The following is a 19,217-nucleotide window of genomic DNA, read 5'->3' as shown; positions in this document are numbered from 1 at the left end:
GTTCTGGTCATTTTCTTAGTTTCATGTTTCATGTTTTGTTTTCACAATTAATCGTAGTGATGTAGAACTGGTAATTTTACATTCACATTATCCATTGATATGTAAATATGGCTACATACTGACCATTCACAAGTGTTTTTTTTTATAATACAGATGTGATTATTAATTTCTAGCTATCACCTTTTATGAATAATAAAAAAAGTAGAAATTCTTCTACAGATTAAAAGGAATTGTTAAGAATACACTTCTTTAGTTCGTTTCCAAGTTTGACTTGGTGGTTAGACGTTTTGTATCACTTGGTAGCAGATGCAAAATTTTGTGCACCCTGTTTTTTGCTAAGACAACCTTAATGTGAAGTAACCAACATCGTATTTTTCTGACATTGTAAAAATGTGCATCATTCTTTTTGAACTGCAACGATTATTTACAAGAAACTTAATGAGGACATAAATGACTAAGAGATGATTGTGGGGCCGGCCGCGGTGGTCTCGCGGTTCTAGGCGCTCAGTCCGGAGCCGCGCGACTGCTACGGTCACAGGTTCGAATCCTGCCTCGGGCATGGATGTGGGTGATGTCCTTAGGTTAGTTAGGTTTAAGTAGTTCTAAGTTCTAGGGGACTGATGACCATAGATATTAAGTCCCATAGTGCTCAGAGCCATTTGAACCATTTTTTAGATGATTGTGGATGACCACCACATATTATTCTTACAGCATAGTTTTGAGCAATAAAGACTTTCTTTCTTTAACTAACCTCATAACATTATTCCATATGGTATTGTGGAATGAAAATATGCAGAATATGTCAACTTACTGATTTGTTTCTCTCCAAGATTATGAATTAAATAGTTTCAGTAGTCCTAAAATGTATTTTTCTAGTTTGAATTCCCATCAATATGGACATAAAAGTTTTTGAAATTTCCACACTAGTTGGTATTTCCTTACAGTGCGTTACACATACCATTGGTGTGGAACCTCTAGGTGTGCAGAAGTGAATATTGTATATTTTTGAAACCGACAGTGAGACCATTCACACTAAACCGCTCACTAATACTTTTCTTAACATTAGTAAGCATTTCTACTGTTACTGTATGTATGTTTGAATTGATTACAATACTAGTGTCCTCTGCAAAGGGAACAAAACCTGCTTGATGTCTATTAGACAGCAGATCGCTTACATACATGAGAAACAGTAGTGGATGTAATATTGAGCTTTGTGGAGCCCCATAAATGACTTCTCACCACCTGTTTACATTGGTTAATTATTAGATACAACTTTCTGGATCCATTTCATTGGATACAATGTCCGTTGGTTGGCTATACAAACAATTCTATAAAACCTCAATTTATCTAGGAGAATATTCTGATTCACACAGTCAAATGCTTCAGATAGGTCACAGATCTACTTGTAACTTTAAATAATTGGATATGAATCAAGTAGATTTATTTAGTAATAGAGTGTCGTTCATAAGAAACCTACCTGCATTACAAGCTCCAACTGTGGGAAAAGAATGTTGATTCCGTGTAAGGACCATGAAGATAAGAGAAATTAGGGCACACATGGAGGCATGTAGACAATCATTTTTCCTTCACTCTGTTTGTGAGTGAAACAGGTAAAGAAATTACTGGTAGTGGAACGGGATACTCTCCACCATGCACCGTACATTGGCTTGCAGATTACGTGTGTAGATGTAAGTGCAGAATGCTCAGTATTTAGGGGTATGACAGGAATAATCATCTGAAGCTGAAAAGTCCAGTAGACGTGGGCTCTAAGGTAGTTACCTTAAGAGCTACGAGCTCTTCTTCATCTCCGCTACTGTGAAACAAATCTCTTCTACTGAACAAGTCCTCATAGCTCTGAAGGTATCCATTTCAGAGCCTATTTTTACTAGATTTTTTTGCTTCAAATGATCGTTCTAGTCATATCACTGAATATTGAGCATTCCTCATGGAACATCCTGTATACTTAAACATATGATATTAAAGGAGAGCAAGTTGAATGACTAATCTATCAGATAGCCTTCAATGTTGAATATCTTTTAAATGATAAGTGTTAGAGTGGAAAAAAAGGAGAAGCTATTGTTTGATTTTTTTTTTTTTTTTAATGCATCATATCTCTCTGTCAACTCTGCATTCTTAGTGATTTGTTTTTTCTGTGCTCCATGTGGATATTTTTCGACAATATTCACTTGTTCCTTTTTGTTCTATTTTCTAAAGATGCAGTTTTGGAAGCAATGGACTGATTTTTACATCTTCGAGCTACTGGTATTGCAAAATTGTAACAACGTTTTGTAGAAACTGTACCTGTCATTACATTGTTGTTAGCATTTTGCTGTTGTACTTTTAATCAATGAGTAAATGTAAAGAGGATTTTACCAAGATTCATATTTGTGTGTTTATATAGGGGAAGTCTGCCCTTTGGTCGCATCTCACAAATTACCAGGAGTTGGAGGAATGCAACGATACATCAAAGCCAATTGATCCCAATTTCCTCACACCAGGTGAGTATTGTGAGTTAGTATTTTCAAATGTTTATTAGTTATAATCTGTGTGTACAATCTGTTTCAAAAACATTAATTGAGATGGTCATAACTGGAATTTTTAAAATTTAGAATGTATGTGTGCAATTAAACTATGTATTACAGAAATACAAACTGAGACAGAAAATGCAAAATGGCTTAACAGGATTGGCCAGAGGACAATTGTAAGTCTGGTTAGTTTTTTTTCCCTTGTCTTCCATGGAATAGGAGTTGTCAAGGAGAAGAAGCTTGTATATCCAGGGGAAAAATAGATACTGTCTACAGGAAATTTAAAGAGGCCTTTGGAGAAAAGAGAAGCAGATGTAAGAATATCACAAGCTCACATGAAAAACTGGTACTGAGCAAAGATGGGAAAGGTGGAAGGAATCTGTAGAGGGACTATACATGGAAAGTGAACTTGAAGGTAATGCTATAGAAAGGGAAGAGGAAGTAAATGAAGTTGAGATGTGAGATATGATACTGTGAGATGAATTTGACAGAGCACTGAAAGACGTAATTCAAAACGAGACCCTTGGAGTAGACAACATTCCCTCAGAACTGCAGATATCATTTGGAGAGCCAACCTTGACAGAACTGTTCCATCATAAGTGCAATATGTATGAGACGGGGGGGGGGGGGGGGGGGGGAGAAACACCCTCAGACTTCAAGAAGAATGTAATAATTCCGATTCCAGAGAGAGCAGATGCTGACAGGTGTGATTATTACCAGACTATAAATTTAATTATTTACAGAAGAATGGGAAAACTGATCTTGGGGAAGGTCAGTTAGGGTTCCGGAGAAATGTAGGAATAAGCAACGTAATAGTGACATGACTTCTCTAAGAAGATAAGTTAAAGAAAGGCAAACCTATGTTTATAGCAATTGCAGACTTAGAGAAAGCTTTTGACTGTGTTGATGGGAATACACTCATTGAAAGTCTTAAAGTAACAGAGGTAAAATACAGGAAGCAAAAGGCTATTTACGACTTGTACAGAAACCAGATGACAATTAAAAGAGTTGATAGGCATGAAAGGGAAGCTGTGGGTGAGAACAGAGTGAGACAAGGTTGTAGCCTATCGCCGATTGTGGTGTGCATCCTGTACGACCTTCGGTACAAACACCATCAGATTATTTGACTTGTCACTCTAATGAAGTAGGCGAGTGTCAGCAATATGTCTCGTGGTCTTATCATGGCGTGTTTATCTTCTGCCGTTAGTTCAGACGATAGAAATGCCACTTGCACGCTTAGAGTAGCAGATTGATGGTGACCAACTTTAAACAGAACTGGATTAATTTTCACACATATTTATTAAAATAATAAAAAACATAGATATTATGTAACTTGATTCTGGATGCTGTTTACAATTGACAATCTGAAGTTCCTTTGGTCTTGGTACGTTAATCTTATTCTCACATACCTCTGATACTATACATTTCTCTTCATGGCTACATACAGGAATATGATAATCTTATTAGGCGCAGACTGAAACTTGACTATAGACTGGTACAGACAAATGTAGACTGGTACAGACTAATGCAGACTGACTAATCGGAGGTCTGTACACTCGTTATAATACCTCATGCGTTCAGGTATCACTGCGCGAGTGTGATCCGCGAGGAGAAAAGGTTCTATGTTAGCAGCAATCTCATTGGCTGCGTTACATATTAATACGTGGATCGGCGGAAGCAGAATTTGGTCCATCTCTAAGACAGCGCCATCTCGTAGTGCGGAGACGGACGAGTGCCGTACCTGCGCTGTTGTGCTTAGCGGGGCGCGCTTTAGTGGGAAAGTTGTGTACACGCTGACTACGTGGTACTATGTACACAACACCGATGTTATTCAATCTGTACAGTGAGCAAGCAGTTAAAAGAAGCCAAAGAAAAATTTGCAGTTGGAATTAAAATTCAAGGAGAAGAAATAAAAACTTGGAGGTTTGCCAATGACGTAATTCTGTCAGACAGCAAAGGACTTCGAAGTGCATTTGAACAGAATGGACAATGTCATGAAAGGAGGATATAAAATGAACAACAACAAAATAAAAAACAGGGGTAATGGAACGTAGTTCAATGAAATCGGACAGTGCTGAGGGAATTAGATTAGGAAACAAGACACTGAAAGTAGTGGAGGAGTTTTGCTATTTCAGAAACAAAATGTTTGATGATAGCTGAGATAGAGAGCGTATGAAATGCAGACTGATGATAGCACGAAAACCATGTTTGAGAAACAGAAATTTGTTAACATCTAATATAAATATAAGTATCAGTGATTGTTTTCTGGAGAGATTTCTTGTGGTGTGTAGCTTTGTACAGAAGTGAAACGTGGACAATAAGCAGTTCAGGCAAGAAAATAGAAGGTTTTGTAATGCAGTGCTACAGAAGAATACTGAAGGTTAGATGGGTAGATTGCATAGCTAATGAGAAAGTACTGAATGGAACTGGAGAGAAAAGAAATTTGTGGCATAAGATGACGAAAAGAAGGGGTTGGTTCATAGGACACATTCTCCAAGCTCAAGCATCGTCAGTTTAGTACTGGAGGGAAGTATTGGAGTTAAAAATTATAGAGGAAAACCAAGAGATGAGTACAATAATTAGGTTCATATGGATGTGGGTTGCAATAATTATTTGGAGATTAAGAGGCTTGCACAGGACAGAGTAGCATGGAGAGCTGCATCAAACCAGTCTTCAGACTGAAGACTATAGCAATACAACTACAGAAAGGATATGGCTAGGTCCACAAGAACAGGAATGGAGTATGATTTACTACATGAAAAAATGTTTTAGGTGCAATCTTCAAGAACTTAAAAACGAATGCTGTAATTTTCTAGTATTTTGTAATATATTGTTGGTTACCTTCGTTACTCACTTAAAACGAGAATTAACTGTTAGATGTTGAGGAAGCTTGAAAGGTGGTAACCAATTTGCTCTATTACACTTCCAATGAAAATGCTCAGTCATTATATCTCTTAATAATTTCTCAATGTGTGCCACTGACTGATAAGCACTGTATTTCAGCACAAGGAAACAAGCTATCTTTTTTGTCATATTATGTTTGTTGTGATGTAGAGCAGGGAGGGAGGTTTGTGCAAATTTGGTGGGAACAAAGACTTATGGAGAAAAAGATAAAATGTGTATCTGGGACTCACTAAGTTGGTTTGTTAGTTCAGCTAACTTATTGTTAAAATCTAGATGTTAAATTCATGAAGTACTGTATAATCATGAACAAGGCCTACATTTTTCCAAGGAAGAGAAACTTTAGAAATGTAACCTTCCTAGTAAATGTAACCTTCCTAGCAGAAAACAGCATGGAAAGTGGCAAGAGTCCTTCCCTTTATATTTTAGAGGGTAAGATTCAAGAGGACAGGAAATTTTTTAATGTTATAGGTAGTAGCAGGTTTGACTGAACAGTAACAATCTACTCTCTGTAGTGGAAACTGCTGTAAGTATTATTGGTAACGACAGCTTGAGAGGTATAAAATGTCATTTCTGAGAGGGAAAGAAAACAAAATTTCAAAGTGAGACTCATTTCTTCTTGGACTCAAGAAATGCCATGTTGCATAATTTAATAGAAGACCATAATACTACTGTCACGTCTAGCCAGGTTTTGAGTGACTGAAGAATACGAAGTTGCTCCACTTTTTATATATGAGTTTGTGATAATAAGCTAACAAAGTTTTCATGATATTTTGTTTGTCAGCAGCTAAACTCTTATACTATTTGATCAGTTGTTTCCTTTACTTCTAAATTATTTACATTTTGGCAGAAATTTCTGTACCAAATTATTCAAAATTTTAGAAATAACAGTTAATTTAATTTTGCATGACATATGCAAATATGTATTTTATTAAAATAACCTGTGGTTATAGACTCCTTTTCACATTTATTTACAGCAGTCTGTGGGTGCTTTAGAATTTATGCAAAGTTTTGTCTTCTTACCATGCAGCATTGGCCTGGTGTGCCCTTCGGAAACGGATTGATTGTAGGTTCAGTTATGCTAGCCACAGAGATGTCATTATTGCTTTCCCCTGCAATTCATTGCACGGCAAATAGAAAATTTTGATGCACTTGTATATAGCACATTTGAAGTACCTAAAATGTAGTGACAGCTGTTTTGATATGCTATGAATGAAAGTATTTTGATGTATTATGAATGAGAAGTATGTTCTTCCAATCAACTTTACATACAAGTTGTTTTCGTTTATTTTAATTGTGTGTAGCCATTGTGTGTGTCATTTTGCATGACTTATGTAACAATGTCAAGCACGATAGTGTATTAATGAGTAAAATTATTTTATAAGTTTAAAATATTTGCTAAAACACTCAAAGTGTAGTAACCATTGTCCAGCAATCTCACCGTGTACATCAATGATAAAGTGTCAGGACTGATTATTGGAACCTATATGAGCCTCTAGGTGTCCTCTCTCGCATGATTTTGTTAATATTTTATGAGGTGGTAGTGTTAATTTTGTCATGATTCTGTCCATTGTCCTTTATTTTCGAAACAAAACTAGTGTAACTCTTTTTACTTCATACTTCAGCTTCTCTTATCACTATCCACTAAACAGTTATGATGTGTTGAGTTTGGCTCATGTTTAAATAAACAATTGATAAAAACGCCATTTCAGATTGTACTGAACTTTTATCTTTCTTGGCCGTTCTTTTCAGTGTAATTCTTATGAGTCTTTCTCATGAACGATGTATCTCTGAGTTTTTGAAAATAAATCTCTGTGTCCCATAATTGGGTATACTAACAGCCATTCTGTATCAATGTTGTCCAATATATATATATATATATATATATATATATATATATATATATATATATATTCACCACATTTAATTATTAAGTATCCCCTCCGCCTTCCCATCCAATTCCTCCAAATTGGTATTACTCTGGGGTAAGTTTTGAAGTGGACATGGAGCCTCATTTAATGAATTTGGGAAAGTGAACCTTTACTTTGGAAAGCCCAAGTTGGAATATAAACAATATTATGACAAGGACAGCTTGGTACTCGTCATAAAGACGACACACTGAGTTGTAGACAGGCGCAATGAAAAAACTGTTCGACATCAAGCTTTTGGCCAAAGACTTCTTCAGAAAGGAAAGGAAACCGCGCGCGCGCGCACACACACACACACACACACACACACACACACACACACACACACACACAAAAATGCATGCACACCTCACACACACATGACCATTATCTCCTGCCACTAAAGCCAGACTACGATGTGTCACATTGAATGAAAGCAGCAATCTGGGTTGGAGTGGGGAAGGGGGATGGTTAGCAGAATACAAGTGGGGGGAGAGAAGTCAGTGCTGCGTAGCGAAGCATGCAGGGACAAGATGGTGGCAGGACGAGGCTGCCAGGTGCAGCATCAGGCAGCTGTGGGAGAGGGAGGGGGGAATCAGGAGGGGAAAAAGGAGAAGAGCAGTGAAGGGGGAAAAGCTGATGGATGTGTTGGCAGAGAGAAGCGCACAATGGGGGTGAGGGGACATGAATGTGGAGGAGATGAAAGGACAGAGGGAGCAGAAACTGTTGGGTGGAAGGTGTAGTTGAGGCTGGCATGATTTTGGAAGCAGATAATGTGTCTCATCTGCACAGTTCAGAAAAGGTGGTGGTAGAGGAGAGGATCCATAAGGCCTCGATTGTGAAGCAGCCATTGAAATCAATTATATTATGTTCAGCCATATATTGTGCCACAGGTGAGTCCACTTTGCATTTGGCCACAGTTTTACGGTGACCATTATCTTTGTGGACAGCTGATTGATAGTCATACCAATATAAAAAGCTGTGCAATGATTTCAGCAGAGCTGGTAAATGACATGGCTGCTTGCACAGGTGGCCCGCCCTCTGATGGGGTAGGATAAGCTTGTGATAGGACTGGAATAGGAAGTGTTGCATGGGTGGACTGGACAGGTCTTGCACCTAGGTCTTCCACAGGGGTATGATACCTATGGCAAGGGGATGGGATGTGAGGGGCATAAGGATGGACTACAATGTTGTAGAGGTTGGGTGGGCTACTGAACACCAGTTTGGGAGTGGTGGGAAGGATCTGGATCAAGATGTCCTTCATTTAATGGATTGATGATAGATAATCAAAGACCTGACAGAGCATTTGGTTCAGTTGTTGCAATCCGGGGTGGTGTTAGGTCACAAAGAGGGGTCTTCTTTGTAGCTTCTTCTTGGATGCAGTGGGAGAATTGGGGATGTGTGGAGGTATGGCATGGAAATCTGTTTGCGGACTGTTTCTGGTTGTGCTGACTGTCTGTGAAGGCCTTTGTGAGACCTTCAGCAGACTGGACAAAGGAGTTATTGCCACTACAGACAAACTGTCCCTGGGTGGCCAGGACGTATGAGAGGGATTTTTTGGTGGGGAAGGGATGGCAGCTGTTGAAATGCAGGTACTGTTGGTGTTCGGTGAGTTTAATGTGGGCAGAGATATGGATGGAGACATCATGGAGGATGAGGTAAATGTCCAGGAAGGTGGCATGCTTTGTTGAGGAGGACCAGTTGAAATTTATGGGAGAAAAGGTGTTGAGGCTGTATAGGAATGAGGATAGGTTGTCTTGGACTTGAGTCTAGATCATGAAAATATCATAAATGAAACTAAATGAGACCAGGGGTTTGGGATTCTGGGAGGCTATACAAGCTTCCTCTAGATGTCTCATAGAAAGGTTGGCATAGAAAAGCAACATGCAGGTGCCCAAGGGCGTGCTATTTGTATACCTTCCCTTCAAAGGGTAAGTAGTAGTGTGTTAAGATAAAGTTGGTAACCTGTATGTTGAATGGGCTAGAGCACTTGGAGTCTGCAGGATACTAAGAGAGCTAGTGTTTAATAGCAGAAAGACTATGGGCGTGTACGTGTGAAGAAGGCTTTGGCTGGAAGCTCATTTTGTAAGGGTATTTTCATTGTGCCCGACTGCAACAGATCGTTTCAGTTAGTAACAGTCTATTCTTTTCATAATATTTTTGACCCTTTACTTTGTACATAACTAAAAGAAAAATACTTATACATTGTTGTTTGCACTTTTTAACATCTGGAACTCCTTTGTAGGATTGGTTTGTACCTTGTTTAGATATTCTGTCTATTAAATGTTTTATGTTTTGTTTAAGTAGACCCATGTTGTTGTCATTTAGTAAAATAAACACTGTAGTATATCTGTGTGCGTTAGTGTAGAACTATTTCCTGTTGTTGCTTTTCATTTGTAAATGCAAATGTGAATTTTTTCATTCTAAATGTAGTAGCAAAGTTCATATTATCAACTTTTTTTAAAAAAAAGAATAAATAACTTTGTGAGAAAAATTTTGTGGATTGAAATCTGTTGGCTGTTGAAATTTAATAAAAAGTAATGTTATCATTGTGTATTTATTTTTAGGCAACTAACACTATAAGAATAGGTTGCTACATTTGTCTTTGCTGTGCTTAAATCTTTAGCAGTAACTTATTACGTAAGTGTATTTATTATAGTTTTTAATAAACTATTTTGAAATTGTCTTCCATAAACAGACTTATCATCTATGGCACTGGAAACAGATCTGACTCCACCCCAGACCCGAAGTCGAGATCGACATAAAACATCTGAGCCAGCGTCACCTAGTGAAAGGAAGATATTGGAGCAACCAATGTTAAAACCTCTTCCTATATCCCTCACATTTGATATGAGGTATGCCTGATCATTATTATGAATTTTGCTCACTTCTTTTGACACAGCGATAAAATAAATCACATGTAGCTGGACAAAAAAAATATTTGTTTTGTTTAAAGTACATGCTTAAGCAACAGTTTTAACTTAACTAAGACTAGGAATTATAAAAATCATGTTTTAAAGACTATAAGAATAAAAATAATTCTGTGACTGTTACATGACAGCGCATTCATCTGACTTCTGGAATAATTTGTATTTCATATACATCTCATAACTTTGAGTTCCATTTGAACATACTTCACTATGCATGATACCTGTATGTCCAGCTGGTTGTTTATCTTTTGATTTGAAGAAAAACTTGAGCAGCTAATTTGACAACACATATGCAGTAGAAATATCTGAGACATTTTACCTACAAGCAGACTTAACTTAATCAACAGTGTCAATGTAGAGACAGGCATTATTGATCATGATGTCATCATTGTGACGATGGTTATTAAAGATTACAAATACATCAAGAAGGCTAGGAGAGTATTTATGTTGGAAAGAGCAGATAAGGAGTTGTTAGCATTCTACTTAAACAATGAATATACGTCATTTATCCCCAGTATGATGGACAAATTACCGACAAATTGTAAACTAATTGTAAATTGTGCTCTGTAGTAGTATGTGCCAAGTAAGGGGATAAGGCAGAAAAGACCCACCATGGTTTACTCACAAAATTTGGTAAATTTCTGAGGAACCAGAGATTGTTGCACTCTTGGGTAAAAAAATGAATGTGAAAATGTTGACAAGTAAAAGTTTGTAGAAATTTGTGTGTCCATTAAAAGGTATATGTGTGAAGCATCCAACAGCTTCCATCATTATGTTCATTCATAAAATCACTAAGCAAGTTGAAAGCTGCTACCCAGTCATTCCTTGACTAGTCTTATGTGTCACTAGAAGACAGCAAACCAGAAGATAAAATTTAAATTTTAACATTTAAAAAAAGGAATTCATGTTGAGTGACCATACAGCCAAACCACTGTGTGACCATCACACAGATTCCTGTATGAGTTCACAGAATGTATGTACGAAAGACAAAAGAACAGACCTGCAAAATTACTGACCCATATCCATAACATAGGTATGCTTCAGGATTCTTGAACATATTCTGAGTATGAACGTTATAAATTTCATTGAGATAGAATAGCTTCTGTTCACAAATCAGCAGAAAGCATCACTCATGTGAATTCGAGCTTGCCCATTTCTTGCACAGTATCATGTGAATCTGCAATAGGCAGATTCAGTATTAGTAGATTTCCAGAAAGTGTTTGACATGGTGCCCCACTGTAGACTGTTAACAAATGTTCAAGAATAAGGAATAAGTTCCCAGATATGTTAGTGGCTTGAAGACTTCTTAAGGAAAAGAACCTAGTGCATTGCCCTCGACAGTGAGTATTCATTGGAGATGATGGTATTGTCAGGACTGCCCCAGGGAAGTGTGATAGGACTGTTCTTATTCTCTCTCTATATATAAATGATCTGAAAGATAGGGTGAGTAGCAATCTGCAACTCTTTGCTGACAACACTGCAGTGTATGAGGAAGTATTGTCGTTGAGTGAATGTAGAAGGATATAGCGTGACTTAGAATTTATGTGTGCTGTGATGAACAGCAGCTTGTTGTAAATGCAGAAAAATGTAAGTTAATGCCAGTATGTTGGAAAAACAATCATGTAATGATCAAATGAAGTATTAGTGATGAGCTGCTTGATGCAGTCATGTTGATTAAATATGTTGCAAAGCAATGTGAAATGGAATGAGCACATAAGGACGGTAGTAGGGAAGGCGATTAATAGACTCCAGCTTCTTGGGAGAGTTTTAGGAAAGTGAAGCTCATTTAGAAAGGAGTACACATATAGAAAGCATGTGCAACACATTCTTGAGTACTGTTAAAGTGTTTGAGATCCCCACGAGGTCGAATTAAAGAAGGCTGCTTGACTTACTGACAGGTTCAATCAACATGCAAGTGTTATGGAGGTGCTTCATGAACTTAAAAGAGAAAGTCTGGAGGGAAATCAGTGTTCTTTTCTTGAAACTCTATTGAGAAAGTATAGAGAAGTGGCATCTGAAGCTGACTGCTGAAAGATCCTGCTGCCACCAACAAGCATTTCACTTAAGGGTTGCTAAGACAAGAAAAATTAGGGCTCTTACAGAGGCATATAAACATTCATTTTTCTCTTGCTCCATTTGCGAGTGGTATACGAAAGGAAGTGACTAGCAGTGGTACATGGTACCATATGCCATACACCGTATAGTGGCTTGCAGAGTATGTATACAGATATGGCTGAAACATTTACCTAATATCTGTGGCACATAAAAACACACACACACACACACACACACACACACACACACACACACACATACAGTAGGATTCTGGCTTGCTTCTTCAGTTTGTTATTGAAAATGTTGTCAATAATGTTGGATTCAGATTCATTATTTGTAGCTGTAGTGTTTATTGCATTAAGTTCCTCATCATAGCCTTCTTGGGACATGGGAATAGAAAGGAGACAATGGACATATGCTGGAATACTGTATGTTTGTAGGCTGTCAGATGTTGAGAAGAAGCTGGGGTGAATGTGTCAGTAAAAGAACTTTTCCAGAAACTTTTAAATTTATGATTCCTATCCACTATCTCTAAGCTGATGTATAGGAAATTGATGGTGGAAATCCCTAACTTCACACTGACCTTTATTTCAGTATGTTACTGGTTCATATTTTTCAAGAAATTGAGGAGCTATCTAGTGGAACCTTTCCATATACAGCGAATAGATAAACATTCTCAGCTGGGGAGAGATCCTGTGATCTTACTGTTGAAGGTAGGGTTGTCAATCATGAAGGCAAGCAGTACAAACTCTTGCCATGTGCAGATAAGCATTATCTTGCTGATATGTAAGCCCAGCATGGCTTCCCATGAAAGCCGACAATTTGTGACCCTGATGCGATTGTTAGATACCTACACTGGGTACAACATGAGTAGTAAGTTTTTAAGTGTAATTTTAAACTGAAACCTAGGGTACTACAACTGTATGGCTTACCCAAACTCCACAAACCAGAAGTGTCAACCTAACCAGCAGTATGTGCAATACTGGCACCAGCGCCCAGTAGAGTCAAGAGGATCAACTGCATCATGAAGAAAAAACTGAACTTCAAAGGCAAATATACCAATAAGAACAGTTTAGATTTGGTAAACAAGTTGAGAGATGTTAGGATTCCAAAAAGTGCAAAATTAGTATCTTTTGACAGACACAGCTCTTCTTGAGCATTACTGGAAAGGATACTGTGTCACAGTTCTTGTATTTACACAACATAAATCCAGAAAAACAGTTGAGCATAGTTAATACAGTATAATGTTGTTTAAATCAAAATTACACAAAAAAGAAAGAAAGACACACTGTGAAGGAATTATCCAAATGGTACAGAAATCAGTAGATGTATTGTATATTTACAGACAAACAAATGATTAGAATTTCAGAAAAATTGGATGATTTAGTCAAGAGAAAGAGATTCACAAATTGTGCAAGTCAATAATGTACTGGTTCACCTCTGGCTCTTATGCAAGCTGTTTATCAGCTCGGCATTGATTGATACAATTGTTAGATGTCCTCGTGAGGGATATCATGCCAGATTCTGTGCAGCTGGTCCAGTAGATCATCAAAATCTGGAGCTGCTTGGTGGGTCTTGCCCATAATGCTCCAAACATTCTCAGTTGGGGAGAGTTCCAGTGACCTTATTGTTGCAGGAAGGGTTTGCCAAGCATGAAGACAAGCAGTAGAAACTCTCACCATGTGCAGATAAGCATTATATTGCTGGGTTGGCTTGCTATGAAAGGCAACAAAATAGGGTGTAGAATATCGTCGATGTACTTTGTGCTATCAGTGTGCTGAAGATGACAAACAAAGGGTCCCTGCTATGAAAAGAAATGGCATCCCAGACCACCACTCCTGCCATGCGGCCTGCAACCAGGAGCAATGGTCTGGTGTGCTATTTCGTTTCATAGCAAGACTGCTTTGGTTGTCATCTTTGGCACACTTATAGCACAGTAGTACATTGACTGTGTGCTATGCCCTGTTTTATAGTGCTGGAAGTTGGGCCATATGTCTTCCCGCTGTACTTCCAGCATCACATGTCGAGATTGTGGACGCCCATCACATTCCAATACTCCATGTGCCCTGCCTCCCATCTGCATCAACTGCGGAGAATACCATTCGCCTTGCTCGCCAGACTGCAGGATTCTCCAGAAAGAAAGGAAAATCATGGAGTACAAGACCCTAGACCGACTGAACACACTGAGGCTAAGAAAAAATTTGAACGTCTGCATCCTGTGCGTATGACATCGTCTTATGCCACCGCTACAACAGTTCTGGCACCATCAGATCCGCCAACCCCAGTCACCTCACGGAGCTGGAAGACTACACCTGCCCCCTTGATGGTGGGGGGCATTTCCCTCCCTGTTGCTCCTACACCACCTACTTTGGGAGCAACAACCCCCTCCCCCCCTCCACCCCCCCTCACCAACCAATGAGGACGTCCGTCCCCACTTCTATGCCAGAGAAACGGCTTCCCTCGCTACGAAGGGGTTCCTTGGGTCACTCCCTTCCCAGGTTTCTGCTGGTGGGAAAGATGACACCCACCAGTGGCTGAAGAGCCCAAAAGCTGCTGGTCATAGGGCTTCACACTCATCCCTAGTTCCAGAGACTGAGCCAGTGAAGTCCTCCCAGTCAGGGAAACCCAAGGAGCAGCGAGAGAAATCCAAAAAGAAAACCCCTAAGACCAAGGAAATTGCGGTGGCACCAACACTGCCGCTACCTACAAGCTCTGCGTCTGAGGATGGAGTGGAGATTCTGGCATCCATTGAGGACATAGATCTTGCCAGACCCTCAGACGCAATGGATATAGACTGCTCAGGCAATAAGTCAGTGGCAGCAGGTGACCCTGAGGCGTAAACTACCTCATTGAATCTTCCATGCCTTTCCAGTTTCACGATGACGTCATCCTCCAGTGGAATTGTGGCGGTTTTTTCTGTCACCTGGCTGTGCCATGGCAACTGTTAAGCTTTACACCAGCTATCTGCATTGCTCTTCAGGAAACCTGGTTCCCAGCAATGCGGAACCCTGTCCTCTGTGGCTATAAGGGATATTATAGGAACCATAGCGACTATAGTAGAGTGTCAGGTGGGGTTTGAGTTTATGTCCTAAACTCAGTCTGTAGTGAACCTGTGCCCCTCCAAACCCCTCTTGAAGCCGTGGCTGTCAGAATAAGGACAACGCCGGAAATAACTGTGTGCAATGTATGTCTTCCTCCAGATGGTGCAGTACCCCTGAATTTATTAGCTGTTCTGATTGATCAACTCCCTAAACCTTTTGTACTTTTGGGAGATTTTAACGCCCATAACCCCTTGTTGGGGGGCACTGTGCTTACTGGCTGAGGCAGAGATGTCGAAACTTAACTGTTTCAGTTCGACCTCTGCCTCTTAAATACTGGGGCCGCCACACATTTTAGTGTGGCTCACGGTAGTTACTCGGCCATTGATTGATCAATCTGCAGCCCATGACTTCTCCCATCTATCTACTGGAGAGCACATGATGACCTGTGTGGTAGTGACCACTTCCCCATCTTCCTGTCACTGCCCCAGCATCAGGCCCACGGGCGCCTGCCCAGATGGGCTTTAAACAAGGCTGACTGGGAAACTTTCACCTCTGCTGTCACCGTTGAATCTCCCCCACACGACTACATCAGTCTGATGGTTGAGCAAGTGACTACAAAAATTGTTTCTGTGGCAGAAAACGCAATCCTTCACTCTTCAGGGTGCCTCAGGCGTAAGGCAGTCCCTCAGTGGTCGCTGGAAGTTGCTGAAGTAGTTAAGGAGCGTTGGTGAGCTCTATAGCAGCATAAGCAGCACGCTTCCCTGGAGCACCTCATAAAAAACGGCTCCGTGCTCTCATTCACCAACTTATCAAACGATGGAAGCAGGAGTGTTGGGAGAGATATGTCTCGACCATTGGGTGCCATGCATCATCTTCCCAAGTCTGGGCAAAGATCAAACTTCTTTTTGGGTATCAGACCCCAACAGGTGTTCCTGGTGTTAACATAAATGGCGCATTATATACCGATGCAAACACGATCGCTGAGCACTTTGCTGAGTACTTTGCTTGAGCCTCTGCGTTGGAGAATTAACCCCCAGCTTTTGCACTCTCAAATGGCGGCTGGTAGGGAACGTCCTTTCATTCACTACACGCCACAGTGAATCTATAACGCCCTGTTTACAGAGTGGGAGCTCCTCAGTGCCTTTGCACATTGCCCACGGCCAGATCGGATCCACGGTCAGATGATTAAACATCTCTCATTTGACTACAAGTGACATCTCCTCATTATCTTCAACCAGATCTGGTGCGATGGTGTCTTTCCATTGCAATGGCGAGAGAGCACCATCATTCCGGTTCTCAAACCTGGTAAAAACCCGCTTGATGTGGATAGCTATAGGCCCATCGGCTTCCCATCAGCTTCACCAACATTCTTTGTAAGCTGCTGGAACGTATGGTATGTTGGTGGTTGGGTTGGGTCCTGGAGTCACGTGGCCTACTGGCTCCATGTCTGGGTGGCTTCCGCCAGAGCTGCTCTACCACTGATAATCTTGTGTCCCTCGAGTCTGCCATCCCAACAGCCTTTTTCAGATGGCAACATCTAGTTTCTGTCTTGCCACATTGTATGAGTGGGGTCTTCAGTGTTCCTTTCCCAATTTTTATCCAAAACTTCCTGTTGCTCTGTTCTGTGTCCAGGTTGGTGCCTCCATAGTTCCATCCATATCCAGGAGGATGGAGTCCCACAAGGCTCTGTATTGAGTGTCTATGTTTGGTGGCCATTAATGGTCTAGCAGCAGCTGTAGGGCCGTCTGTCTCACCCTCTGTGTATGCAGACGACTTCTGCATTTCATACTACTCCATCAGTACTGGTGTTGCTGAGCGTTGCCTACAGGGAGCCATCCACAAGGTGCAGTCATGGGCTCTAGCCCACAGCTTCCAGTTTTCGTCCGCAAAGTCGCGTGTTATGCACTTCTGTCGGCATCGTACCGTTCATCCAGACCCAGAACTTTACCTTAATGACGATCCACTAACTGTAGTGGAGACATATCGATTCTTAGGACTGGTTTTTGACGCTTGATTGACTTGGCTTCCTCATCTTCGTCAGCCTAAGCATAAGTGCTGGCGGCACCTCAATGCCTTCATTGCCTGAGCAACACTAATTGGCACGCAGATCACTCTATGCTGCTGCAGCTCTACAGAGCCCTTGTCCAATCCCGAATTGACTATGGGGGTGTGGTTTATGGTTTGGCAGCACCCTCAGCGTTGTATTTACTCGACCCTGTGTACCACTGTGGGGTTCAACTAGCGACAGGAGCTTCTAGGACCAGCATACTGGTGGAGGCTGGTGTCCCTCCATTGCAGATCAGACGTGCACAACTGCTTGCCAGTTACGGAGCACACATTCATAGTTCCCCTGAACATCTGAATTACTGTCTCCTTTTCCCGCCCGTGGCAGTCCATCTTCCGCATCGTCGGTGCAGGTCAGGGCTAACGATTGCAGTTCGCGTTGGTCCTTTCTCTCCAAACTGGAGTCCTTCCCTTTACTGCCTGTACTTGTGGTCCGTTCACGTACACCTCCATGGTGTACACCTCGGCCACAGCTTTGTCTGGACCTTTCATGTGGCCATAAGGACTCCATTCACCCTGCGGCTCTCCGCTGTCACTTCCTCTCGATTCTTGACGTGTTCCGGGGCTCTGAAATGGTTTACACCAACGGCTCGATGGCTGATGGTTGCGTTGGCTTTGGCAACATTCACGGTGACCATATTGAACAGCATTCCTTACCCGATGGCTGCAGTGTATTCATTGCAGAACTGGTGGCCATTTTTCGTGCACTTCAGTATCTCCGTTCATGCCCTGTGAAGTCTTTTCTTTTATGTACTGACTTCTTAAGCAGCCTGAAAACTATCGACTAGTGCTACCCTTGTCATCCTTTGGTAGTGTCCATCCAGGAGTCCGTCTATGCCCTGGAGCAGTGCAGTCATTCAGTGGTGTTCGTCTGGACCCCTGGTCGTGTCGGAATCCCAGGAAATGAACTTGCTGACAGGCTAGCCAAACAGACTACACGGAAACCGCTTCTGGAGATGGGCATCCCCACAACTGACTTGCGTATATTATTACACCGCAAGGTTTTTCAGATTTGGAAGATGGAATGGCAAAATCTTAGTACGCACAACAAACTGCAAGCCATTAAGGGGACCACGAATGTGTGGAAGTCCTCGATGAGGGCCTCTCGCAGGGACTCCGTGGTTCTCTGTTGGCTCCACATTGGCCATGCCTGGGCGACCCATGGCTATCTCCTGTGCTGTGAAGATCCACCTGAGTGTCGGTGCGGTGCCTGGTTGATAGGGCCCATATTCTGGTGCACTGTCCCACTTTGACTGCCCAGCGAAGAAATCTTGGGTTACCAGACTCGTTGTCGCCCATTTTATCTGACAACGCCTCGTTGGCTGATTTAGTTTTATGTTTTATTCGTGAGGGTGGGTTTTATCATTTGATCTAAGTCTTAGCGCATGTCCTTTTTCCCTCTGTCTTCCACTCTAGTCCTTTTAGGGTGGAGGCAGGGTGGCTGGCTTTTCCTTTTCTTTTCGTAGTTGGCCAGCCACTGTAATCTGCTTCTATGTTTTATTCTCTTCTGTTTCTTGTATCTCTCTGTTGTTTTTCTTGTCCTTTTTTGTTTGTTTAAGTGTTTGTGGCCTTTCCTTCATTCTTGTGATCTTTCCTTTCTTCCATTTTGTGTTACGTGTCTCGTCTCTTTTATTCTCACACTTGTGGCATTGTTTTATTAGGAACAAGGGACCGATGCCCTCGTAGTTTGGTCACTTTCCCCCTCTTTTAAACCAACAAACCAACCAACCCTGATTTGTCTCCACTCAGGGCAAGCCATCCTGTGCTTACATTTCAGCAAGTTAGTGCCTGCCC

General features: G+C 41.0%; 1 protein-coding gene across 1 annotated transcript in view; it reads left to right on the top strand.

Annotated features, from left to right (window-relative positions):
* LOC126251326 (DENN domain-containing protein 5B) overlaps positions 1–19,217 on the top strand; it is a 524,570-nt gene that overhangs the window by 462,551 nt on the left and 42,802 nt on the right. Inside the window, exons 13-14 of the mRNA XM_049951665.1 lie at positions 2,402–2,498; positions 10,032–10,188. Of these exons, the coding sequence (XP_049807622.1) occupies positions 2,402–2,498; positions 10,032–10,188 (254 nt within the window). The remainder of the gene's footprint in view (positions 1–2,401; positions 2,499–10,031; positions 10,189–19,217) is intronic.

Source organism: Schistocerca nitens, chromosome 4 (genome assembly GCF_023898315.1).
Source record: "Schistocerca nitens isolate TAMUIC-IGC-003100 chromosome 4, iqSchNite1.1, whole genome shotgun sequence".
Lineage (NCBI taxonomy): Eukaryota > Metazoa > Arthropoda > Insecta > Orthoptera > Acrididae > Schistocerca > Schistocerca nitens.
Note: the sequence above shows the minus strand (reverse complement) of the source record. Positions and strands in the feature narration are given on the sequence as shown.